The sequence below is a fragment of the Mustela putorius genome, unplaced genomic scaffold (assembly GCF_011764305.1).
Source record: "Mustela putorius furo isolate JIRA1106 unplaced genomic scaffold, ASM1176430v1.1 tig00000129_pilon_pilon_pilon, whole genome shotgun sequence".
Classification (NCBI taxonomy): domain Eukaryota; kingdom Metazoa; phylum Chordata; class Mammalia; order Carnivora; family Mustelidae; genus Mustela; species Mustela putorius.
Window position 1 is genome coordinate 48,508,085 of NW_025421290.1, and position 25,813 is coordinate 48,533,897.

Consider the following 25,813-nt stretch of genomic DNA (forward strand, 5'->3'; position numbering starts at 1 on the left):
GCCGGCTGTTCCATGCTCACAGTCCCATTCCCCTGACCCCCACATCACCCCATTCTCCGGTCCAGCAAACTGAGGCTCAGCTAAGTGACTTGTCTAAGATACGCATCTCCCTGGCAGGGTGGCATTTAGTTCTGCGCTCACCCAGCTTCCTGCCTGGGGTAAACGTGTGAATGTGTGCAAGGGGAGAGGGGTCCCAAAATGCTTTCCAGCGCGAGACTGTGGAAGCCACCTGAACAGTCATGTCCCTTGTCTGTCTCCCTGTCTGTGCACTCAGACTGCTGCCTTTGATCACCGGGTTTGGGCTAAGGCGGCAGCTGCCTCCCCTCGGGGGGCGGGGGGTGTTGTTGCGGGACCAAGAAGCGACAGCACTGGCTGTGGGTCTGATGCAGTCTCCAGCTGGCTGGGCCCCGTGCTGGGGGCCAGGCATGTGCTATCCCGAACCAAGAGCCTCAGGCTGCAGGGGTCAGGGCCCTGATCACATTCGTTCTTCCGGTTCCTGCCGGAGCCTTTGATACAGCTGGCTCAGGTCTGGAGCCAGAGGAAAAGGAGGCATTTAGGAGTCGCAGACCGGCCCACCCCGCCTCCCTTCGCCACCAGAGGCTGGGCCTGGCCCCGTAGCAACAGCGGGGTACGTGGGCCAGAGAGGGCTCCACGAACTAAAAAGGGTGGGTGCTGTGAAGACAGAGGCGGCCCGCCAGGGTGGGGGCCCACTATGGGGCAGGCAGCCCGGAACCCTGGCCCAGAGCTAGGCCCGGGCCACGCCCCGTCCTTGTCCCAGCAGAGCGCCCTGGATTCCTGTTTGTCCGTCCACGCCCCCCACGGGCCTGGGCCAGGCAGATAAGGGAGTTAATGAATGAAGAGCAAGGCCAGGCCCGGAGCCAGAGCCGAGACACAGGCCAACCATTAACTCCGCTTTATTGCTGGGGGCCCCACCCGGGAAGGGCCGGCCAGCCGGCCCCAGGGCAGAGCCGGTCCGCACCGTGACACCGCCAGCCTGTGTGCAGGGATGGAGACTGGGAGCCAGTGGGGACGCGGCCCCCGGCCCGTGCCCGGGTCTGCGGGAGGCAGAAGGGGCTCAGCCCCAGGCACAAGTGACCTCGGGGTGGGTCCTGCCTGTGGCCGATGGGCCTGTGGGAAAACGCAAGCAATGTGGTGCTTCTCGGAAGCCCTTCTGGCAGCGAAGCACCCAGCACTCTGCTATTTCAGCTCCAGGCCCCAATCTGGGGGACAGCCATGAGGGGTGGGGACAGGAGGAAGCTGGGGAGAAAGGCCAGAGGCTTTAAGGCTCTGTCTCGTGACCTCTGGGAGCCCAGCTCAGGCTCTCAGAGGACTGAGCGCGCAAACAGCAGGCAGGCCTTGTCCCCACCGCCCTGAGCCGCCCTGTCCTGTCCTCCAGCCATCCGGCAGGAGCTGAGCGGGATCAGCACCTCCTAGGGCCCCCGGCCCCTGCCGCCACCGCCCAAGACCACAGGCCCACTGCCGGCGGGGGACAGCGAGGAGCCCGGCCGGCCCCAGGCCTGCAGCACACGCGCACGCACTGAAGCCGGGACGTGCTCCATTCAAACGTCTTAACCTGTGATAAAATATTAAAATGAGGAAACAAGTTCAATTTCTGGATTTTTTTAGGTTCTACCTGACACAGAACACCAGGTCTACTCGCCTTTTTTGTATTTTATATTTGCCTATTTAAGTGTACATTTCTTTCGGTTTATAGAGGACTCCCCAAATCACGCGCTTCATTAGACGGTTTCCGAGTTTTCTCCTAGGTGATGCTCTTAGCAGCTTGGCTGGCAGGGGCAAGCGGTCCCCAGCGTCGTGGTGGTCAAGTCTGTCCACGCACCGCGGTGTCTGTATCCACGTGGTAATAAACGCTTTCTGTCCACACCCCCGGCTCCGGCTCAGTCTGTCGCGCCAGCTCTGGGCCACTCCATGCCGAGGATACCCCTCTGGGTAACGGCCCACCAACATCGTGGCCCGCAAGAACGAAGCGGCCACCGTGGTGGGCAGCTGGGCTGGAAGCAGACGGGGGAAGAGGGGAGCAAGAGTGGGGGCCGCTCGGCTTCCGGCCAGGGCTCCTGGCCACGGCCGCCGCCCCCCCCGCCCCCGCTCCCCAGATGGGCCTGAGTACGGCCCACACGTGCAGCGGGGAAGCGCCGGCTCCACTCTGAGCACGGTGCGGCAGCCGCGGCCTGGGCTTAGCAAACCCGCAGGAAGTAACAGGCTGCGTCGTCCAAAAAGGACCAAGGCCCTGCCCTATGCCCCCAGCTCCCACCGAATGCACAGCCCAGCACTTCTCAGTGTGCACCCCTTTGGAAGCCAAGAGCATCTGCCCCGGGATGAGGAGGAAGAGGGGCCCAGCCAGGGGGCAGGCCTGCAGGTACCATCTCCTGGCCCCCAGGGACACAGCAGTGTGCCCAGCTGTCCTGGGGCGGCAGGGTGGGGGGGCTCCTCAGGGAGAGGGGGATGAGGCTGGGGACCCCCGTCTGATGGCGGGACTGCTGTTTTCTGGACACCCCAACGGATGGAGTCTCCAAACAATCTGGAAGACCGAAGTAGGATGGCTCTGCCTGCGGGGGTGAGCGGCTGGGCCTCCTCTCTCAGTGGCTGCCCCACCCCCATCCGGTCCAGCAGAGACTCTAACCCAGGCCATCAGATTCCTGGCCAAAGCCCAGGAATCCTGACCTCTAGGGGCGAGGGTTGGGGGAGCTGGCAGGTCATGACTGAGCTCACCCAGCTCCCCGGGGAGCCTCCTCCCCAGCACAGCCCTGCAAGTGGGTATGCCGGCAGCCCCAAGGGAGCCCCCAGGCCGGAGGAGCTGTGCTCCTGGGTCCCCCGACTCAGGCCGACCTGTTTGCATGGGGAGAGACCACCGGTCCACCCAGGCTAAGCACTCCAGCCACGCTGCAGGTGCCTCACACAGCAGGCCCTGAGGCCGGCGCCTCTTCCCAGGGCCATCTCAACGTCTGGGGGATGGGGTGGGCATGGATGTGTGCATCCCCAGCCCCCGGCCTCGGGGCAGCAGCAACTCGCCTTCCTCCTGCCCGCCCTCTCCTGGGTCAGCTAGCTCAGCCCCAACGCACCCGCCCAGGGGGTGGTCCTCTGCCCCCCAGCCTCAGGGGCCACGCCTGTCCAGGGGCCCCAGGCACCCCTCCTGCTGCCTGCCTGCCAGCCTCTAGGAGATCAGGACCCCACCCTACCCCACACTACCCCTCACAGCCCCCCAGGTTTCAGCCATGCCCCCACCAGTCAGGACAGGGTCATTACCAAGGACATCAGCCCACCGCCCCGAGCTGCAGCTCCCTCTGCCGGTCCCGTCCGTCCGGCCACGCGGCCACCCTCCGTCCAGCCTGCGGCACCCGCTCCTAACCAGCTCTTCTGGGGAAGCTGGTCAGGGAGAGACCCCCCTCGGGGGCTCAGAGAGGGCTCCCCTCAGGCCAAGGCCTCGAAGGCCTTGGTGGAGTGGGGCAGGGGCATGGCTGAGAGGTGGCAGCGGCCTTAGCCCTCAGGCTGGAGAGCAGGGAACGCTGCACACGGAGGGCTTCAGAGCCCCCGGGACTTGGGACCCGGCACTTTACAGTCTACGAAGACACAGAGGACGACGGGACACCCCAGGGCGTGCAGGGGCCAACCGGCAAGGGACCAGCCCCACCCCCACCAGGGATGTTGCCTAAGCACACAGAGTGGGGGGAACAGAGGGACTGTAACCGGGGCTGGTGGGGAAGGCGGCCTGCTGGGCTGGGCTGGGCCGGTCCCTTCTGAGGCCAGGCTGGGCCCTTGCCCGCTGCTGGGACGCACATGTGCGGGTGTGGAAACCAACACTGAATCAATGTGGGGCCCGGAAACCCCCGAGAAAGCGGCCCCAGAGAGACCACGGCCCGGAGCACCCAGGGCAGGGCCGGGCCGCTCTCCCTGAGGCCCGGGGTGGGCCTGGCCGGGGGTGGGGAGCTCCCCAGGCTGCAGTCTGTGCCCGCTGTGGCCAGACGTGGTCTCGGGCTCTGGGACACAGAGCACAGCCAGGGCGTGGGAACCAAATGCAGCCAAACCAGTTTTGGGCGCCAAGCTTGGCGGGGGGAGGGCAATGAGAGTCAGGTCCTCGGCAGGGGAGCGAGGGTGCGGGGCGGTGGCCGCCAGCAGGTCTCACAGACGGTCCTCAGCCAGCTTGCACACCCGCTTCACCCGGGCGTAGGGCCCCAGGGAGTCCTCGAACACAAAATCCCAGAGCACCTTCACCCACGAGTGGTGCTGCGGCAGGTGGTCGTAGTACTCGGGGGCGATCTTCCGCACCTGCAGGAGGGCGAGCGGGGTCAGAGACGGGGGCCGGGCACGCCTCCCGGCCGCACACACGCACGTGAACACACAAGCTGCACGCATGCACGCACACACACACACACACACAGGGAGGCCTCCCAGGGGACCCATGTCCAGCAGAGCCAGGCAGCTCAGTGCTGCCCGACGCAGGTGCCGCCGGCCTGGGACACAGCAGACTCTGAGCCCCAGCCCTCCTCTCCGCAGCCCGTGCCGAGTTTTTGATCCAGGAGCTCCAGGTGGGCCCGGCTTCCGTGCCCCCAAGCAGCCCAGCCTGGCTTGAATTCTGCTGAGCCACAGTCCTGGCCACACGCCTCCGCCCAGCGTCCCCCCCACCCCCGCTCCTGCCCCCTCTGCCCCCACCCTCAGCCCGCCTCCTCCAGGAAGCACTCCCAGCCTCAGTGCCTGCACGGGCACCCCCACCACTCTTCACTCCCCCGGGGGGGAACGCACCCAGGGCTCACGGCCTGCTTTAGAGGAGAAGATCAGGGAGCGGGAGACCAGACGACCTACTTGAAGCACAAGCAGGGAACCCTAACTTTGGAAAGGCTCACAGCATCCGTGACCACCTGGGGTCCAGATTCCGGCTCTGCTACTTCCCGAGGCAGGGCCGTCCAGGCCTGAGCCTCTGCCTTGACTGTGAAATGTGCACAACAGCAACAAGGACGCCCGCTGCACGGGCCTGGGGGGAGGCTGAGGCAGCGCCCCGCACAGAGCAGGACCACGGCAGCTTCGGCAGGAGATGCAGGGGACGCGAGGAGGGCAGAAGGGCCGCACAGCCAGGTCGGACTCCTGAGCCACATAGCCCGGACAGGTGCTCGCACACCACACACACACACACACACACACACACACACGTGTGCCTGCCACTGCGGCACACTCAGACACACATACCAGCACCTGCACACACGCGTGCACACCCGGACAACACTCACGCCCGTGGAACACGTGCACACTGGGCAAGCACGCACAGACTCCAACGCTCTGACACCCTCCCCACCGGAGCCTCCAGCCACCCCGGGTCTCGGGTCACCCCTGCTCTTTCTAACCCACCAGCCCCGCGGCTCCTCCTCCTCTTCCTCCCTCTCTCTCCTCCAGAAACTCCCCAAACCTGGGGGGGGCTCCAGCTCAGGCCCAGTCCTGGGGTCCATGGAGTGCCAGGCCCACCCTGTCCTCTCTCATGCCACGAAGGGGCCCTGCACGGTCACAGGGCAGGGACCAGAAATGAGCAGGGACAGGGGAGGTGGGAGCCCGGAATGCGGTACAGCCAGGCCACCCTGCCGGAAGGGGCGGGCAGCGGACGCGCAGAGAGGACAAGGGGCTGGCCGACGGCGTCCAGCCTGCGTTCAAACAGGTTTTCATTCCCGCACGAGCCCCTGCCCTCCCAGAAGCCCCCCCATTCTACAGCCAGACCCCACCTATCCTGGGGGCCTCTCGCGTCGCCCCAGGAACCACAACCGAGAGTGCAGCCAGACAGCGATCCGCAGCCCGAGCGTGCCCGGCAGCGCCCCCTGCGGCCCCCCCGCCGTGTGCCACGCACCAGGGGCAGGTTGCAGCCCGGGATGCTGGGGAAGTCGTGGTGCTCCACGTGGTAGCCCACGTTGAAGGTGATGCAGTTGAGCGGCCCGTAGTAGGAGTAGGTCTCGTGGCCCTTGAGGAACATGTAGTGCTCGGCCACGAAGTGGCCGGAGATGGGGTGCAGGCCGAGCCCCAGCAGGGAGCTGGCCAGCAGGTAGACCACGGGCTTGAGCCCCCACAGGGCGAAGAGGGCGGCGTCGGCAGCCAGCTGCACCAGGGCGTTGAGCACCTCCATGCGGGTCACGGCCTTGGGGTGCACGCACAGCGGCCGCAGCGAGTAGAAGAAGGGCTGCAGCGCCAGCCACAGCAGCTTGCGCGCCGGCGTGCAGAAGAGCCAGCCCTCCAGGCGCGTGGGCACGTCCACGTCCAGCCCGTCGCCGCCCAGGTAGCGGTGGTGGTCCACGTGGTACTTCTTGAAGGACGCGGCGTAGGGCACGCCCACGGGCAGGTTGGCGAAGACGGCGAGCCAGCGGTTGTGCGCCGCGCGGCCCGAGCCGAAGGCCGCGTTGTGCGACAGGTCGTGGATGGCCAGCGTCAGCGAGTGGTTCACGCAGCCGCCGAAGGCGTAGGCCCAGAAGAACAGCCAGCGCCACGCCAGGCCCCGCACCAGGCGGCAGGCCAGCAGCTGCACCAGCACCAGCCCCAGCACCGTCCACTTGAGGCGGGGGTCCGGCCGCATCAGGGCCTTGATGGCCGGGTACTTGGCTGCGGGGAGAACAGAGGAGAGGTCACGGTGAGGGCCGCGAGCTGGCCTCCTGGGCCTCTCCCTCCCCCCATCATCCACTGAGCCCCCCGCAGGGACACGGGGGACCCTCCAAACCCGGGCCTGCAGACATCCGGGGATCCCCGGAGCCGCAGAGCCAGGCACACCAGCCTCCCCACCAACTGGGGGCTCGGGGGAGACTTCCCAGAGCAGGGAAGGTATCTTTGCCACCGGCCTGAAGAGCGAGCAGCTGTCACAAGTCACAGCACCATGATGCCCCAAATCCAAGCAGCGGCCGAGAGCTGCAGGCCAGTGCGCTGCGGTGCCAGGGGCTTCCGGCCCGAGGGCCAGGGTGCGTGGGGCTGCCCCATGCGCCAGAACCTTGGAAGGCACAGGGCTGGCCAGGGGCAGGGACATGGAGGGCTCTGGCTCTGGCTGCGGTGTTTCAGTTCTTAAACAAGATCTAAGGAAACATGATAAAATGTTGAATTCATTTATTTTGGGGTGGGGGGTGCTCATTACAGAATCTTTTGTACTTTTCTGTAGTTTGTTCTACAGGAAAGAGAACGACAATGATGGTGGGGGTGGGCGGAGCAGGGGAGGGCCTTCTGGCCGGAAAGCAGCCAGGCCCTGACTGGGGGTGCCCCTGGGGCAAGACAAACTTCCCGTGGGAGGGGGTACGGAGTCTGGTGCTGTGTCCAGGGGTGGGGATGCACAGGGCCAAGGGGTCATCCCACGCTCAGGGTGACAGACCCAGGTCTGCTCGGTGCTCTGGTTCCCAGGCCCTGGGACACAGAGCATCGCTCTGATGCATGGATATGGAAACTGAGACCCAGGTCAGCAGGGCGTATCCTGGGCACCCTCGGGAAAGCCAGTGCTGGTCTCCAGTGTCTTCATACCTCCTGCCCACAGAGCAGCTGGGCAGCCTCGGGCTCCCAGCCTCGGGCTCCCTTCCCCGGGCTGGTCCACGGACAGGCCCCGGAACCAGCCAGGCCCAGGACAAATCCTGCCCAGCCCTGTCCTCCCACTGACCCAAGGAGTTACTTCCCCTTTGTGCCTGGAAGGGAAGGATGTGACAGGTCCGCTCAGCAGAAAGTCCCCAGAGCCAGGCCCCTCCTCCCTCCTCCCAGCCCACAGGCCTTTCTGAGAGCCATCCAGCAGTGCAACAGGCTGCTTCAGATGTAATGAGCTGCCTGTCCCTGGAAGTATGCGAGCAGAAACACACGATGGGAGCAAAGGGAGTCTGCTCCAGTCAGAAGGGAGACTCTGGCTCAGAATCCTCCTGCCTGAGCCGCCTCCCCACAAGTCCCTCTTGGGGTCCCTCGATCTTGCTGTGTGCCCCGGGCTCCATTCCCACCCTCTCTGGGCCTCGGTGTCCTGGTGGGTGATGGCAGGGGCGTGATGTGCTTCACAGGGTGTCTGTCCCCACAGTAAGCAAACAGCCAGCATCTGCTGGAGATGCTGCGGGGAGCTGGGGTCCCCCTCTGCCCAGAAGCCAACAGAAGGCCGCAGGCAGCCCCTCTCCCAGCGCCACCCCCAAGCCTCCGCCTGGTCACACAAACCGCGGTGCGGGCTCCGACACGGGAGCAGGGATTTCCACGGTCCTGAGGACAGCCCTCGAGGGGCCGAGGTGGGCTGTGAACCCCACCGTGAACAGAGCCAGAGCCCTGCCCCACCCCCGCAGCTCCCCCTGCCGCGGCCCTCCCCCTGCACACAGAGGTTGCCTCCAGCTGGGGACAGTGCCAGCCCCCACCCCCACCCCAGGGCCTCCCAGCAGCAGGAGGCCACGGGCCCCTTTGATCCCGGGAGCTCCTCCCTGAGGCTGGGCCACAGACCCGCCTGGACCCCGCCTGGATGGTCACAGCAAGTGTAGACGCAGTCGCAGGACTTCAGAAATCGCAAGCCAGCCCAGGGACGGGTGACAAACCTCAGCCCCAACAGCAGCACAGGACCCGGTGTCCCAGGCGGCTGGGAGAGGGCAGTGTTCAAATCCTCGCTGTGGGTGCGCGTTTCCGGCGCACAAAGATTTCCTACAACTCAGGGGCGAAGACGAACCACCCAGCAGCGGGCGAAGGACCCGCACCGGCGCCGCTCCAGACACCAGCCCAGGAGCCCAGAGAGCCGCTCCACGTGGGCAGTCACGGGAAACGCAAACTAAAACCACAGGAGGCCCCGCCGCGACCAGCCCCCCAGAAGGGCCAGAGTCAAAACCAGACAAGGGCAAGTGGCCGCAAGGATGGGGAGCGCCCGGAGGCCGCGTTCCGGGGCTGCTGGAGGGGAAAACCAGCTGGCAGCTACTGGAAAACCGGAATGTAGGATTGCCGTATGGCCCAGCAAGCTCACCTCTACACAGACCCAAAGACTTTTTTTTTTTTTAAGATTTTGTTTATTCATTTAACAGAGAAAGAGCGAGCAAGCGCACAAGCAGGGGGAGCAGCAGAGGGAGCGGGAGAAGCAGACCCCCTGCTGAGCAGGGAGCCCACGCGGGCTCAATCCCAGGACCCCCAGATCACGAGCTGAGCTGAAGGCAGACACTTACGCGAGTGAGCTACCCAGGGCCCCCCATTCCCACCATTTCACGGAGGAAATGAAAACCCAAAGAGGGGCTCCTGGGGGGGGCTCAGTCGTTAAGCCTTGGCCTTCGGCTCAGGTCACGATCCCACCAGGATCGGTCCCGCATCGGGCTCCCACTCGGCGGGAAGCCTGCTTCTTCTCTCCCTCTGCCTCTCCCCCTGCCCATGCTCTGTATCTTTCAGTCTCAAATGAATAAATAAAATCTTTAAAAAAAAAAAAAAAGAAGAAGAAGAAGAAGGAGAAAGAGGGGCCCCTGGGTGGCTCCTCTGCCTTCGCTTCAGGTCATGATCTCAGGGTCCTGGGATCGAGCCCTGCGTCGGGCTCTCTGCTCAGCAGGGAGCCTGCTTCCCCCTCTCTCTGCCTGCCTGTCTGCAAACTTGTGATCTCTGTCAAATAAATAAAATCTTTAAAAGAAGAAAGAAAAAGTGCTGACCCAGGCTGCACGTGAATGAGCCTTGAACGCATGAGGCCGAGTGAAAGCCGCCAGCCACTGGGGCCACGAACTGTAGGGCCAGGATGAGTGAGGGGGACAACAGGCAGTTCCTAGGAAGGGGTCAGCAGGGGCCAGGAGGGGGTGGAGGGGGAAGGCGGAACGGGGGGCCGGAATGGGTCTGCGCGACTCCGTAAGGCAGGATGTGGAAACAGCCACGGCGCACGTCGCCGTGAGTACCACGGAATCAGACACACCAGTGCGGTGGGTTCCCACAGCAAACTGCCGGTTCTGTGTATTTTGCTGCAGTTTGGAAAAACTTGAGAAACTGGCCGCTCAGGGCGGGTGAGCTCAGTGGCAGGACTGTGCAGGCACTGCCCGCTGGGTCACGGGCGGGGTCAAAGGCAGGGTCACAGGCAGGGTCACAGGCAGGGTCACAGGCAGGGCCACAGGCAGGGCCACAGGAAGGGCCAATGGATCAGGCCCGGTAGGGCTGGGCTAGCCAGCCCAGGCAGGCACGAATGGTGGCCTGGCTGCAGGGTGACCGCCAGGGCACGGGGACTGAGAGGGGACAGACCGCTGGGCTGATGAATAGCTTACCATGCCCGGGGGTGCCGCCCACACTGGGCTCACAGCCTCTGGCCTCCTGCCTGCGCCGTGGGAGAGACCTGGCTGCTGTGAAGGTCAAGGACTCTAGGGCTGCTTGGCGCCCTGCAGGCAGAGGAAGACTCGGGGTGGCCAGTGCCACCTTAAGCCAGGAGACCCCATTCACAAGCTGGAGACAGAGACCACTGGCAATGTGGGGGAGAGGGAGGTCAGTCGTGGCCCCAAAGATATCCGTGTCCTAGTCCCAGAAGCTGAGGAGGTTCCAGACCCCGACATGAGAACACGGTCACACTGGGCATCCAACGACAGCCACTGACCTTGCAACAGGAGGGTGACCTCGACCGTACAGGTGGCCCAAGGTCATCCCAGGGCCCTCCCTCCCAGGGCAAGCGCAGGCAGGAGAGGGGGTCCCCCGGGGACAGGAAAGGACCCCACTGCCCCTGCTGGTCATGAAGGTGGAGGAAGAGGGAGGCTGTGAGCCCAGGAGCACAGGTGCCTGGAAAGGGCTTCCTCCCCGGAGCTCCCTGGGACGTTGCTCTAGGACGCGTGACTTCAGCCTGATGAGACCCACATCAGGCTTTCGCCGCCCAAGTTGTTAGAGAGCATGTGTGTGCTCTCTGATGCCCCCCAACTTGTGGTTACCTGTCACTGGGGCCCGGGGAGACTGAGGGCACCTAGACCAGACAGGAGTTAACAGTGAGCACTCCAGCAGCTGGGCCTGTCACAGGGTCCACTCCTCCGGCCCCAGCCCTGGTCCGTCCTGGCACCAGCATCGCAGGGCCAGGGAGACTCACACTCCGCCCGCCCCCCTACCCCAGCCCCTCCCAGCCCGCCAGTCCCGCCCAGGGGGATGAGAGACAAAAGGACCCCAGCCTGGGAGCCAGGAGGGGACTCAAGGGGCAGGCCTCACCACAGCTTGCTCCCCTCCCAAAGGGCGTGAGAGGGCGGGGGACCCTTCAGATAGGAGGCCTGGATGCCTGGGCAGAGAGGCACTTCGGGGCAGGGGCGGACTTGGGGCTGGGGGCCCGGGAGGGGCGAATCCAGCAGCCTGAGATCACAGTGGGAGAAAGAATGTCTTCCCGAAGGCCAGGGTGACGAGACGTGCTGGCCACCTCAGCCAGCAGGAACGCGCTCGCCCACAGCCCAGGGCCAGGGAAACCGCTCGCAGAGCGCCCCGCGACCTGTGCACAGGTGGCTGGCAGGGCAGGACCACAGGCCACGGGCTCCACCAGCCTCCCTCTCACCAGGGGCGGACTCCGGGCACCAGCCTCCCCCCTGGTCAGCCAGGAGCCTGGCCCTTGAGGCCTCCCGAGGCACACCTAGGAGGCCCAGGGAGCTGGAGGCCAGCGGGCTTCTCTCTCGGGCCGGTTCCCACGCATGCCCTTGGAAGGCGGCCAAGCCCGAGGCGGGAGGGCAGGGCAGGCCACACCTGTGGCAGGAAGGCAGCCTGGCATGCTCTGAGGCAGTGGGACCCCAGCTCGGGCACCGAAGCCAGCACACAGGCCACTCCTGTGCTCCCCAGAAGCGGCTCTGACGTTGGACAATGGGCCCCAGACGCCCCATCTGTCCAACAAAGACAGTAACCCCGCGGGTGGGGAGCTAGGGCGCACACCCCTGCGGTCCCAGCGTCAGGGAGCCTCGCGCCCCTTCCTCCTTTTCCTAACAGTTTCCCAAAGACTCAGGCGCCGCCACTGCCTCCCAGCCTTGTCTCCACACCGCAGACAGGGACAACATCCGGCCTGCCCACCTGGGCAATGGCGCGGCGGGGACGGGGCTCTGAGCCCTGCGAGCCTTCTCACGGCTACGAAATGCAGTTTTCTGAGCCGAGAGTAACCATGTCCCATCTTCTGTCTCGGGGCCTGGGTGCTACTCCCGGGCTGACCTGGCCCGGCTTGCTCTGACCTACCCCAGGCCACAAGGGCCCCTGGGCCCAGCCATCCTGCTGGAAGCCCCGAAAAGACGGGGCCGACGTCCAAACAGGACTCCAGGCCGCGCAGGGCGATCCCTACAAGGGGCCAAGCACCTGCGCCCCGGACCGCAGTGCAGGGAGGAGCCCCGCAGCCAAGGAGAAGGCAGAGCCCCGGGGCCTTGGCCAGAAGTGCCTACGCGCCGGGGAGCTGGGAGCGCGGCGGACTCGGACTCCGGACCGGCCCGGCTCCCGGGACGCCCGGCATCCCTGTCCCCTCCACTGCGGGCGGGACGCGCGGCACGTTCTCCCGACCACCTTAATGTTAATGTCTTGCTGGAGGGGAAAAACCACCTTCCCCTGACAAAGGCAAGGCCTCCGGTAGCGCAGGTCGTCGTTAGCATCTGAAAGTTCTGAGGGACGCCCAGGTGGCTCCGTGGGTTAAGCCGCCGCCTTCGGCTCAGGCCGGGATCCCAGCGTCCCGGGACCGCCCGGCAGCAGGCTCCTTGCTCCGCAGGGAATCGGCCTCTCTCTCGGCCTCGGCCTGCCTCTCTGCCTGCTTGTGTGTGCTCCCTCACTCTCCCCCTGACAAATAAATAAATAAAATCTTAAAAAAAAAAAAAAAACCTTTTGAAACCTTTTCTTTCCCTCTCCCAACCCCACAGTGTATCACCCGCCGCCCTCACAGCCCGGCCGGCAGCTCCTTCTGTCCACGGACCCCGCCCCGTGCTTGAACAAACCCCCATTGTGCACGAGGACGACTCAAGAATTCCTTCTGGGTCCTCGGCTCCAGACTCGTCCCCACGGAAGCCCACCTGTGTTCTAAAACTTCATTCCCACTGAACACCCCGGGCCTTCCGTGGGGACCCCAGGGAGGCCCTGTCTTAGGGGTGGGGCTATTCCAGACCTGCGTGCCAGAAAGTCAGTCCTCACACAAGGGCAACCGTGAATCCCAACTGCTCACACCCAGAGCTTCCTGGGGAGCGGGGGGACCTGGGGGGACGTCCCACAGGAGATGCTCGGGAACCCCCGGCCACTCAGACCAGAGGTGGAGGTCACGGGGCATCGGAAGGACTGGGTGACTGCAGCCATGGGCTTCAGGTGTCTCTCCCGGGGTCAGAGACAGTCAAGGGCAGGAAGACAAGACAGGTGCCCCATGGGACCTAGCAAGGTCATGAGGGCGCCAACAGGAGCCACGTCCGCACAACCTGGGGCGAGATGGCAGGAGAGGGGGGAGTGCGGACGTGGGGAGGACGGGAGGTCCAGCTGGGGGACAAGGGATGTCAGGAAGCCAGGACAGAGATGCTGGGGCAGGGGTCACGGAACGGGCAAGGGGTGCCGGACCAACAAAAGCGGGACGGCCCGGGCCTCTTCCAGGGCCCAGAAAAGGAGAGCAAGAGGGGGAGAGCCCGGAGGCCGCACAGCGCTGGGCTCCACCCTCTCGGGGACGCCCGAAGAGGGGGGACAGAAGCACATACCCCACCCCACCCCCAACAGCCCCATGGAGGAGCCCTGGCCCCGAGCTGGACCCCCACGCCTGGCCAGCCTGCCGGGCGCACCCAGGCCCCCGGCTCAGAGACAGCAGGATGCACGGGGACAGGCAGGCTTCGAGAGCTCGCTACGCAGGGGGGAAGCACAGACGGCCACCCGGAACAGAGACAAACAGACCCATGCACCATGCAAATGTCTGCGGCCGCCCTGGCGTGGCCCAAGGCAACTGGGCACCTGGCCTGGAACAGCAGCCGTTGTTAGAAGTCGCACTGGCTGGGCTGACACGGGAAGGAGGGTCCGAGGTCCACGGAAGCTCGGGGAAGCGTCCCACAGAGCAGGGTGAGGCCCATACTGCCAAGACTTGGCCTTGGGAGCCCCAGCTCCAGGCCCCCCCCCCCAAGCAGGATGCCCGCTGGGGCCCAGGCGAGGGCTGGGACACCAGCAGGTGCAGGGAACCTGAAACATTCACCCTGCCCGGGAGCGGGCCCTCCCCGCTGGGGAGACAGGGAGACGGGGTTCCCACAGCAAGGTGAAACTACGTGCCTCATTTCCAAAGCCCCCCCAGCCCCCCACCCACCCAGAAAGGGGGGAACAGCTATGCAGGGATGCTGGGCCGGCAGGCAACCTGTGTCCTGGGGCTGAGAGGTGTGGTCGCCAGGACAAAACAGCCAGAGAAAATGCTGGGTCCCAGGTCAGACCTGCCTGCAGCCTGGCTCACCCCCACAGCAGGGGGTCCCTGGGCAGCCCCTGTCCCTCTCTGGGCCTGCTTCGCACTCTCCCTCTTGAAGGTGCTGGCTCGGACCGGCCAGAAGCAGCCTGCTACCAGCAAAGTGACTTCTAGGTGACTTCTACGCATCCCAAGGACCCCACACACAACAGACTTGTTCACAGGACCCAGAGAGCAGGGCAGGAGGGTGGGCCTGGTGGACCCCGAGGGCCCCCACACCAGTCTCCGGAAAGGCCTCCCCACAGATACCGGCTCATCCCCCAACTTCTCCTGACAAAGCCCGCAGGGGGAGGGGAGGTGGAAGCAGGTAGTGCCTGGGGAGGCTGCTGGGCCCTTCCCTTGCCCTCCAGAGGCAGCCAGGGAGGTCCCCAGGCTCCAGGGTCTTCCTCCCAAGTGCAGGCCTCTCACCTGCCCCCTGCTGACCTCTGGACTCTGGCAGGGGCCCCAGGAACACAAGGGCCTTCTTCCTGCCAACACTCTGGACCCTCCCCTGTGCCCAGGCCTGCCACCACTGGACCACACACTCCTACCACCGCCCCAAAGAGGCCACGTGCCATGGTGTGACAGTCCAAGGACTACAGGGGAGGTCCCTGTCATTGCTACTCATTGCTACTCATCTTCTAAGTATTCCCAAGTCTAGAACATTCCATGGCACCCAGCAGCTCACTGCTGACCACCTGCTTCCCAGCCGGGGGCTCCAGCTCTGTCCCTCCCTCCCCCACCGGCTGTTGAGTAACTTGGCAACTCTCCCAAGAAGGCACCTGAAGCTCTCTTAACCTCCTTCCTAAAGGCCTTCCCTGCAGCCCGGCCCCAGCTCTGCGGCCTCCCCACAGGCTCCCCTTTGGAGCCAGGAAGAGCCAAGCCCAACACCTACCAGTGCGGGAGGCACCCTGGGGACCTGGTTGTACACAGAACGTGTGGAAAGTGGCCCGAAGTGCCTTCAGGAGCCACCATGCCCCCCTCACCTGCCTCTCACTAATTTTTTTTTTTAAAGACTTTTATTTATTTATTTGACAGACAAAGATCACAAGTAGACGGGGGGGGGGGCAGGCTCCCCGCTAAGCAGAGAGCCTGATGCGGGGCTCGATCCCAGGACCCTGAGATCATGACCTGAGCTGAAGGCAGAGGCTTAACCCACTGAGCCACCCAGGCGCCCCTAAATCTGCTTTTTGTTCAGGGACAAACATTTGCTGAAAGTCTCTGGCAGCGAGATGGGAGGGGTTCCCCGGCTGCTGGGGGTGGGGTGCGGCTCTCACGGCGCATCCCGGGAGAGGGACACACGGACGCACACACACACGTGAGCACACGCGCATCTGACATCAGAGCCCAAGGACCGGTGTGAGAACCTGGGGGGCAACGGCACGTGTTCACAAGGGACCCGCCAGGTGAGGACAATACTCCCCGACTGGATTATGCAACTTCACTGAAGTCTGGCGTGTGGGATTTACGGTTATGTAAACTGGGCCTCATCAAAGCTGGTCCATGTTAACAAGGGGAAGGTAGGCCCGGGAAGGACGGAGCATGCAGGGCCGTGCAGAGGCCGGGATCCCGGAGCCCGCCGCCGTGCGTGCATCACGGGGCAGGGACAGCAGCTCTCTTCAGGGGCCGGGGACAGAAGAGGATGGACAAGAGGCTGCCCGTGCCCGGACCGGCTCCCCGGGCAAGCGACTTACCCCACAGGGAGTGTCAAGGTCTGGAAAGCAGACAGAAAAAAGAAGAGGTAGGGCGTCTGGGGGGCTCAGTCAGGTGCTCTGCTCAGTGGGAGCCTGATGCTTATGACCCGTGCCAAGCACAGGGCCACAAGAAGTCACGCACAAACCCTTACCCAGCCGGGAACAAGGACTAGGACTGCTCGGGTGGAAAAGGAGCTGGGGCGGGAGAATGAAGTTCCCAGGGGAAGACAGACAGTGAGATCAACCAGAGTCCTCGCCTCACCAACCCGCCTAGAAATGCGGGTTCTGCTGGGTTGTCTCCCAGCTCCCCGGGAGGACAGGGATGAAGCCCAGGACGGCAAGAGCCAGAGTGTGGCACGTCCCAGGTCGCAGTCAGTGCCGGAGGGGGGAACCCGGGACCTCCTGGCAGCCTCTGGGGACCTCCTGTCACAGGCCTGTCTGGGGAGCCCTGCAGGCCAGGCCAAGGGGCCAGGCCGAGGGAACTGTGGTGGAGCTGCGCCTGCCCTGACATGGGGAGCCTCCAACCCGGGAGGATGAAAGCTGTCGGCCACAGTCGTCTGCAGGTACAGAAGAGGCCCGGGCCGGAGGTGAAGGCACCTTGCAGGGGTGAGGGAAGACAGGGGGGCAGGCGCCGGGAGGAGGGGAGCCGTGCAGGTCACCACATGGCAATCCTCCCTTTGCCAATCTCTGCCCGCACTGCGCGCTGCCAGCTGGAAATCGGCCGCGAGAGACGTATGTGCAGAAACTGCCAAGTGCCGATTTGCAAATCAGGAGCTTTTTGTTCCCCCCAGAGAGTACCAGCGTAATAACACCGTGTGTGTGTGTGTGTGTGTGTGTCTGTGTGTCTGTGTGTCTGTGTGTCTGTGTGTCTGTGTGTGTGTAGTTTTTGGTTCCCCCCAGAGAGTAGCATCATAATACCAGGTGTGTGTGTGTGTGTGTGTGTGTGTGTGTGTGTGTAGTGTAGTGCAGTATTTCTGAGTAAAGGACATTTAGGCTGAGACCTGAGGGACATGTAGGAGTTTGGTTCTTGAAGAACAGGGGGAAAAGAATTCAAGCAGAGGGAACAGCATTTGCAAAAACCGTAAGGGAAATGGGCAGATGGGGTGCGTTCCACGGAAGTCAGAGAACAAGTCAAGAGAAAGGGCAAAGGCCCGAGTCGGGCTGCCCCACAGGCCAGGGCAGAGGTGGTTTTTTCAGAAAGGGAAGCCAAGTCCTTGGACGATTTCAGGGGAGGATGTCCCCAGGCCAAGGAGGAGGCAGGTGTCAGCCCCGAGTGACCACCAACGGCCTGCGCTGCTATGAGCCCCTGTACCCTGCCTGCCACTCCCGCTGCCCACACCACTTAGGGTGACAGCTCACCTCCCTTTTCTTGGAGAGCCATTCCTCTCCCACAGAACAGCCCTGACTGTGTGGTACTGGGGGGCTTGCCCATCACAGCCCCCTGCCCCCTGCCCAGCCACACCACTCACAGCTCCAGCCAGAGGTCGGAGGCTCCAGGGGCACCGGGGAGGGAGCGAGCTCACTCTCTTCCTTGGAATCTCAGAGTTGGGTGGACGGGGAGGTGGCCCAGATGCCCCCCGGGGCAAGGGCAGAGAGAGAAAGGAGCCCCACGGTAGGGTGGGGAGCAGTCCTGAATTCCCCTGAGGGCTTCAGCCCGGTTCAGATCTGGATTTTCCCGCCCGGCCCTGAAAAAGCAGCCGCAGCAGGGGCCTTTCCTACCCAAATAACCCAACAATTGCCAAGAGTCTGACTTCCTTGTTTCCTCTTTTGTTTTCCTTTGATTATTTGAATTTGTGTGTGTTTGGTTTTGTTTTGTTTTACTAAGCCTGCGCCCTGTTTTCGTGAGGGAAAAAAAAAATCACAAAGCTATTTGTTTTTAAAGACCGACTCAAAGCCTGCTTCTTTCCACCTCCCGCCCGGCTTGGCCTCCGGTCGGCCCTGGGATCCCAGTCCTGCTGGCTCTGTTCCTGCCTTCAAAGTACAGGGAGGCTCAGCCAGTGGCCTGAGAGGTGTGGCTCTTAGGGGCGGCGAGGGCCTCCATTTACTCAGGACACTGTACCCTGGGGAGCCTGTCCCCATGAAGGCAGGGTCTGGAGATGGACTTTGGTTCTGCGGGTCCCCCCGACCCCCCGGAGCGGGTGCCCCTGGGTTCTGACTCCCTCCCACAATAGGCCCCGGTGGGGGGGGGGGGCTGGAGCCCTAAAGCAAGTTCACTGCACACCAGCCTGGCCCCGGCTGCCTCCCATGCAGGTGGCCCCGACCAAGCCCCTTCCCCTCTCTGATCCCCACCCCACCCCACTGCCCCTTCCATAAAGAGGTACTAGCGGCTACTAGGCTACTCGCAGAATTTCTCCCAGGCTGGGCACAGCGCAAGCAGCCGGAGATGAGAGGTGGGAGGTACTCCAGTCCTCGGGGAGAGCTCGGGCCTGTCTGCAGAGGTGGTCATCATCATCCGAGCTACACTGCAACATTCACTGCGTGCAAGGCTAAGTACTTAACACTACCTCATTTAATGTGCACAACTCTGAAAGGAGTATAGCCCTTTTAACTCAACCAAGCCTCTGTTTGCTCATCTGATGACTGACGTGCCCAGGGTCACAAGGCTCAGGAGTGAGGAGTGTTGAGCTGCCAGCATGAGCTCACAGCCATGCTCTAGACCCTCCGAAATCTACTGCTCCACAGAGATTAAGAACCTTGAACTAGATTCTAAAACGGCTAGGACCCGCAGAAGACCACGAACAGCCAAAGCAACCTTAAGAACAAAGAAGTCATCCGAGGTATCGTGCTCCTGAATTTCTGACTATACTACAAAGCTGATCAAAACAGTTAAGTTAGCATTAAAACTAAACACGCAGATCAATGCAACAGAACAGACATGCATGTGGTCAAGAGGATGTACCCACGGAGGCGACAGGAACACGCAACGGGCAGACAGTCTCTTGGCAGGTGCTGCTGGGGAAACCGCACAGTACACGCACCACGGACACACCCGGACGGCCTTCTTACAGCACGCGCGAAATAAACTCAAAATGGATCGGAGACTTGCATGCAAGACGGGAAACCCAAAAACTTTAGGCAACAAGCTCCCTGACATCAGTCTTGGCAGTGATTTCTTTGACTTCCACGCCGGAAATAAAGGCAGCATCCACGAAAAAACAAAACAAAGGGAGACTGCATCAAAGTAAACACTTCTGCACCGTGAAAGTGACAATCAGCACAAAAAGGCAGGCCCCGGAATGAGAACAGAGACCTACAAATCGCGTCCCCAATAAGGAGATGATACCCAGAGCACAGGAAGAACTACACCTCAACAGCAAACCAAGAGAAATTTGATTAGAAACTTGCATAGACATTTTTCCATGGAAGAGACACACAAATGACCAACAGACACACGGAAAGATGCTCAGCACTTCTTATCCTCAGGAACATGCAGATGGAAATGACCAGCAGTCACACCTGACACCATTCGGAATGGCCAAAACCCACAACGTAAGAACAGGTGTTGGCCAGGATGTGGGGAGAGGGGAACCCTCGTGCGCTGTCGGTGGGAATGCAGACGGAGGCAGCCACTCTGGAAAAGGTTGGAGTTTCCTCAAAAAATTAAACTAGAAACTACCCCACCACGGTGCAGCAGTTCCAGGGCTCGGTATTCAACCACAGAAAACACAAACACAAATTTGAAAACATACAGCCCCCCACTCCGTTCGTTGCCCCCTTGTGTACGAGAGGCGAGCCCCGGCCGCAGCCGGAGTGTCCATCCACAGATGAACGGAGGAAGACACGGCTCTCCCCAAGCCGAAGGAAGGGACCATGAGGGACCCTCACTGAGGAAGTCAGACCTACAAAAAAACCGCGCAATTCCACTTACACACGCCCTCTGAAGACAAAACCGAACCACACCCAGACTCCAAAGACAAAACCAACCCAGACTGGTGTTTGCCAGAGCCGGAGGGGTACAGAGGGAGGGCGGAGGGCATCGGAGTCCACATGAACAGTTCCGCGCGAGCGGGGGATGGGCACGTCCCGTGCGGCAAGGAGCCTAGAGCCCACGAAACTGCACTAACTTTGTACTGTGCCCGGAAACATCCATAATGGCGTATGTCAACCACGCTTCAATGAAACAAACAAACACGGGGCGCCTGGGTGGCTCAGTGGGTTAAAGCCTCTGCCTTCAGCTCGGGTCATGATCCCGGAGTCCTGGGATCAAGTCCCTCATTGGGCTCTCTGCTCAGCACAGAGCCTGCTTCCTCTTCTCTGACTGCCTCTCTGCCTACTTGTGATCTCTCCCTCTGTCAAACAAGTATTTTTTTAAAAAAGAAACAAACAGAGCCAGTGGGGCAGAGGAACGAAGGACAGACGGACGGACGGACACCTAGGCAGGGCAGGAGCTGTCAAATGCTGGTGAGGGAGGTAAATGGCTCATGAAGGCCAAGTTCACGAGTCCAAAAACAGATGGAACTGGAGGAATCCCCAGCCCCCAGTGGTAATGGGAATGAGCTACCAGTGCCCGGGAGGGTCAGCCCTGGAGACCTGGTGCTGTCCGTTCCCTGGCCCGCATCACCTCCTCTCCTCCAAGTCCTCCAGGCTTCCCTGCCGCTCTGGCCAGAAGCTTCCCCCATTTGGTTTCAGGGCCCATGGTTTCTCTCTTCAGAGATCCTTTTCTCTATGTCCGGGAGTGCCGAGTAGCACACTGGGCACCTCTTAACATCCTAAATCTCCTTTAAATGTCAAACCCTCTCTGCCAAACACGATGACTGTGCCCATTCTGCAGATTCAGATAAGTTGAGTCCGCAGCCCAGAGGGTCTGGACCCCTCCTCCAGGTAGCTCTGCAAGCCAGGGTAAGTTTCCCAGCCTTCTCCACCTGGGGCCAGGTGCCCAGCGAGCTGTTAAGGACGCAGGGGACAGTCAGGGGAGGGGAAGGAAATGGAGCCCGGCCTTGGCAGCAGGGTGTGGCCAACACACCTGCCCTCTCGGGAGGGGCAGGACCGGGTGATCCCCGAGACCCCCAGGAGTGCACGGGTGTAGAGAGGGCGCTCCACAGATCAGACCACAGTAGTGCCGGGTGACTGACTGTCCACCTCCCAGCAGAAAACCACGGAAGTCACCCACCCACCCAGGGATACCAGCCAGGGTAAGCCACAGCAGCCCCGCACTAACTATGCTGCGTATCTGGGGTCTGAAAGCCTTAGAAGTAACAGGATGGGTCTTGGAGCGGGGCGGGACACCAAAGAGAAAACTGTATAAAGATAAAAAGCCAATCTTAAGGGGCTGCCTTCAGCTCAGGTCATGATCCCAGGGGTCCTGGGACAGAGCCCCACAATTGCACTCCCTGCTCAGCGGGGTGCCTGCTTCTCCCTGTCTCCCTCTACCCCTTGCCCTGCTTGTGCTCTCTCTCCCTCAAATAAATAAAATCTTAAAAGGCGGGGAGAGGGGGAGCCAATCCATTTGAATGCAGTTAAAAAAAAAAAAAGAATGAAAAGCTAAGGTGCTGTGAGGGCAAAACGGAGAAAATACATGCAACATGTAAGGAAAGAGTTAAATCCTGCTGTACGGAGAGCTCTAACCAACAAGTCAGAGACCAACCCAAGAGAACAAAGAAAAAAATCTAAGTGGCCAATTAACTTTGGAAACAATCATCCCCAAACTGCAAATTAAACATAATAAAATAGCACATGTCGCCTAGTCAAATCTGATGAAAAGCTTTGCCAACCTCAGGTATAGGCGAGGGAGTGTGGAAGCCACAGCCCCGCCATTTCTGGGGAGGGAGAGTAGCCTGTCCAGGCTGCTGCACACCCTGGGGACTGTGGGGACGGTTTGGTGGCATCTAGTGAACACCAGGCTGGAGGAGATCCCTGGGTGGCTCAGATGGCTGGGCGTCTGCCTTCAGCCGGGGTGATGACCCTGAGGTCCTGGATCAAGCCCCACATCAGACTCCCTGCTCAGTGGCGAGTCTGTTTCTCCCTGTCTGCCTCTGCCTCTCCCAAATGATATTTAAAAAAACAAAAAACCCGCGAAGTCGAGAGCCCGGTTCCCCGTGGTCCCCAGCAAGGACACTGTACGTCCCCAGTCTAAAAGAAGCCCCTGGCTTGACTGACCACAACTGCGTTGGCAAAAACCACTTTAGAGGACACTAAATGACAAGAGGAACGGCCACCACGTACTAAGCTGTAAAATACACGTTTGAGGAGACAAAAGGCATTTGGGGGCATATTCTTTTTTTCTCAAGTCGTCTCTCTCGTAGCGCGCTTGCTTCCTTCCAGGCGTTCGCCGCGCCCGAACCCCGGGACCCGGCTGAGCTCAGCGGGCTCCACCTTCGCGGGCAGGGCGGCGCAGCCCGTGCACGGACGGTCCCGGGAACGGACCCTTGCCCCGCCCGGATCCCGCCCCACGACCGGCTCGAGGCCCACCACGCGGACACGGCGGCTGAGGCGCGCTCCGCAGGCGCGCGGATCCGGGCTGGGGTCCTCGGATCGTGGACTCCAGGACGCGGCCCGAGACGCGACAGCAGGTTCCAACCCGGGCGGGGGGACCCTCGGGGACCCGGGCCGAGGACCCGTGGGCGGAGAGGGAAGTGGCGCTCCCTCCCTCCCCGAAGCGGGGGCGAGGAGTGCCCGCTGGAGATCGGGGCCGGCGCCACAGGGACCGCGGGGCTCGGACTGGCCCGCGCCTCCCGACGGCCCCGCGGGTCTGCCCCACCCGCGGCAGGGGCCGGGCCGCGCTCACCGAGCATCTCTTTGCGGCGCTGCGTGTGCGGCTGGTCGGTGTAGACCCACTCGAAGTCGGTGCGGCCCGCGCGGTTGCCCATGCTGCGGCCGGGAGCGCAGCTCGCAGCGCGTCGCACCACTCGGCCCCGCTGCACCTGTCTGCCCCGCCGCGCGCCGCGGGGACCCGAGTGCGGCTCGGGGCGGGGGCGGGGCCTCTCGCGGGGCGGGGCCAGGTGCGCCCCGGGAGGAGCGAGGGGGCGGGGCCCGCGGGGCTGGGGCGCGGCCCAGATCTGGGGCGGGTGGCGGCGGCTCCCCAGCCTCGGTCGCGTCGGCTGGACGTGGGACTCTCAGCGCGCCGCCCGCGGGAGTCCCCGGGCCCCAGGTCGTGCGGGGACGGCCCGGTGCGCTCGTTGCTCCCCACCCCGCCTGGCTCGCCCGCGGCCGGTCGTCGGAGCGCCGGTTCTCCCCGCGGCCCAGACGCACGGGCGCGCCCGCTGCCCCTGCGGGGGGGACGAGTCGGGTTAGCGCCCACCTGGGGTGGGGACAGGGGCCAGGAGGCTAGAGATTAAACGCCTGTGACAGTGCCTGTAAACAGGAGGTGCTGGGAGAGATTCACGACGGCGGCAATGCTGCCTTCCCCTGCCTGTCCCCTACCCGGCCCTCCCACGCAACGCAGTGGGCAGATGATGGGTCTGTGGCAACCTGAGGGAGGTGAGTCAGCCCCACCCCTACCTTCAGGAAAATCGAGGGACACGGGAACACGGAAAAGGCTTATTATGACTCAGTGTGAGACGTGCCCTGACACAGGGAGGGGTAGCCAGGATCCAGCCCCGGAGTCTTTTGCACTGGGCTCTGAAGGATGAGTAGGAGTCAGCAGCTAGACAAGGGAAGGGCACTGGTGGAGGAGGGAACAGCAGATGCCAAAGGCTCAGAAGCCTAGAAGAACCCTGACATTTTTTAAATAATAAGAGTCCAGGTGTGGGGGCACAGGGCTCCTCATTTTCACCTTTTCAGGGATTCCTCTCACCCCTCCAGAGCTTTGGAGAGTATGAACAGTTCACCTTTCTAGACCCTGGAGAGCCTGGCCTGTGCTGGGAGATGCCGGGGTAGCAGACTGGCCTGGTAGTCAGTCTGGGCAGGGAGGTAATAAGGGTGAGTTTTCCTCCAGCCTCCTGAAGTCCGTGGCCCAGGGTTGTGGTACACTTGGCAGGCCTCCCTTAGCCCCAGGCCAGATGCTGTCCCACCCAAGCGGGAGAGGAGAGCAACTGCGTGTGACCATCAGGTGGTGGCTCAGGTGTAGGCAAATGGACCGGCAGGAGGCTGGATTCCCAGTCCAACAGAAAGACCCTCAGAGCCTAGCATTGCCACCAGCCCTTGAAGCACCCAACGGGGTCCCCTGGCCCAGCCTGCTGGGCCTCGAAAACAGAACTCACTGCTCCCCAGGGCAACCTGTTCTATTCCCAGCCAAAGGGACCCTCCCACCAGCTGGTGCTTCGCGGGTGAGTAAACCAAGGCTCAGAGCTCAAGAGGGCCTTGCCTAACCACACAAGAATAAGGCAGCAAAGCAGGGAGAGGCCCCTGATCTTCAACTTGAAAAGCCCAGAGGCAGCATGTCTGCCCCCACATTGCCATCAGTGAGATCTGTCTCAGCTCTGCCCTCTGGAATCCCGTCTCGCCTGCCAGCTCCCTCCACCCCCGGATGGGGATCAGAAAACTTCATTCACACACTGACCCCAGAACTCAGCCTGTCCAGATGAAACTAGCCCAGTGCCTCCATTTTACAGATAAGGAAACTAAGGCCAAAGAGGGGACAAATGCCTAGTATGTCAAAAGACGTACTAGAGAGACAGGAGGGTTGAACAGGAGTTCAACATACATGACTCTCAATCCTGGGCCCTGACCAAGAAATTCCCAAGTCCCTGAGGCAGGCCTGAACCAGAGAAACGGAATTCAAGATGGTGGCCTTGATCACAGCACCCGTGACTGCCTCCCCCGCCACATCCTGGTCCTAGCAATGACAGAGAAGATATGTTTGTCTGTAAGGTGGGTTCCTGGAAAAAGGGCATTAGGTAAAAACTTAGAGAATCTGAATAAAACTTAGAGCTTCAGTCAATTACAATGTACCAATAGTGATTCACTAATTACAACAAATGCACCATACTATTACAAGATCTTAAAATGAAGGATGTTGGGTGTGGAAGCTATGTGAACTCTTAATGCTATCTTCCCAGTATTTCTACAGATCATAAAGTTTATTTTTAAAATGAAGTTCATTGTGGGCGCCTGGGTGGCTCAGTGGGTTAAGCCTCTGCCTTCGGCTCAGGTCATGATCCCAGGACTCTGGGATCCAGCCCCGCATCGGACTCTCTACTCAGCGGGGAGCCTGCTTCCCTCTCTCTCTCTGCCTGCCTCTCTGCCTGCTTGTGATCTCTCTCTGTGTGTCAAATAAATAAATAAATTTTTTTAAAAAAAACTTTTAAAGGGACGCCTGGGTGGCTCAGTTGGTTGGACAACTGCCTTCGGCTCAGGTCATGATCCCGGAGTCCCGGGATCGAGTCCCACATCGGGCTCCCAGCTCCACGGGGAGTCTGCTTCTCTCTCTGACCTTCTCCTCACTCATGCTCTCTCTCATTGCCTCTCTCAAATAAATAAAAATAAAACCTTTAAAAAAAAAAACTTAAAAAAATGAAGTTCGGGGCGCCTGGGTGGCTCAGTGGGTTAAGCCGCTGCCTTCAGCTCAGGTCATGATCTCAGGGTCCTGGGATCGAGTCCCGCATCGGGCTCTCTGCTCAGCAGGGAGCCTGCTTCCTCCTCTCTCTCTCTCTGCCTGCCTCTCCATCTACTTGTGATTTCTCTCTGTCAAATAAATAAATAAAATCCTTAAAAAAAAAAAAATGAAGTTGCTTGTTCAAAAATCTTTATCATACACTGTCTGTATAGCCAGTCCTCTGTGGTTCCCGCCGACACACAGAACCTTCCCTGCCCCCATTTCTCCTGGGAGCAGCAGCTGCTGGGGGGGGACGGAGGCAATGAGCACACCTGGGGAGGGCTAGGTTCACTGACTCCCAGAAGGGACCCTGACTGTAAGCCTACGTGTCTCCCACTGCTTGGGAGG

General features: G+C 61.9%; 2 protein-coding genes across 8 annotated transcripts in view; one reads left to right on the forward strand and one right to left on the reverse strand.

Moving 5' to 3' along the window:
- Positions 1-1,884, forward strand: part of EVL (Enah/Vasp-like) — a 139,634-nt gene extending 137,750 nt beyond the window's left edge. For all 7 annotated transcript variants that reach the window (XM_045073640.1, XM_045073629.1, XM_045073637.1 and 4 more), the window contains one exon: positions 1,397-1,884. In XM_045073640.1, the coding sequence (XP_044929575.1) occupies positions 1,397-1,434 (38 nt within the window). In that variant the 3' untranslated portion in view covers positions 1,435-1,884. The remainder of the gene's footprint in view (positions 1-1,396) is intronic.
- DEGS2 (delta 4-desaturase, sphingolipid 2) lies at positions 1,654-22,893 on the reverse strand. The gene is made up of 3 exons (XM_004754711.2): positions 22,718-22,893; positions 5,846-6,588; positions 1,654-4,284 (listed from the first exon to the last, which is right to left on the reverse strand). The coding sequence occupies exons 1-3, from the start codon at positions 22,797-22,799 to the stop codon at positions 4,138-4,140; spliced, it is 972 nt and encodes a 323-aa protein (XP_004754768.1). The 5' UTR covers positions 22,800-22,893; the 3' UTR covers positions 1,654-4,137.
- Positions 22,894-25,813: the final 2,920 nt, after the last annotated feature.

What these genes read in the sequence shown, in the direction of transcription:
- DEGS2 (XM_004754711.2), bottom strand. Translation starts at nt 22,799, where the DNA reads ATGGGCAACCGCGCGGGCCGCACCGACTTCGAGTGGGTCTACACCGAC. An exon ending in GCGCCGCAAAGAGATGCTCG is followed by an intron (nt 6,589 to 22,717) that starts GTGAGCGCGGCC and finishes TTCTCCCCGCAG; the next exon opens with CCAAGTACCCGGCCATCAAG. An exon ending in CGGGCTGCAACCTGCCCCTG is followed by an intron (nt 4,285 to 5,845) that starts GTGCGTGGCACA and finishes GCCCTCCTGCAG; the next exon opens with GTGCGGAAGATCGCCCCCGA.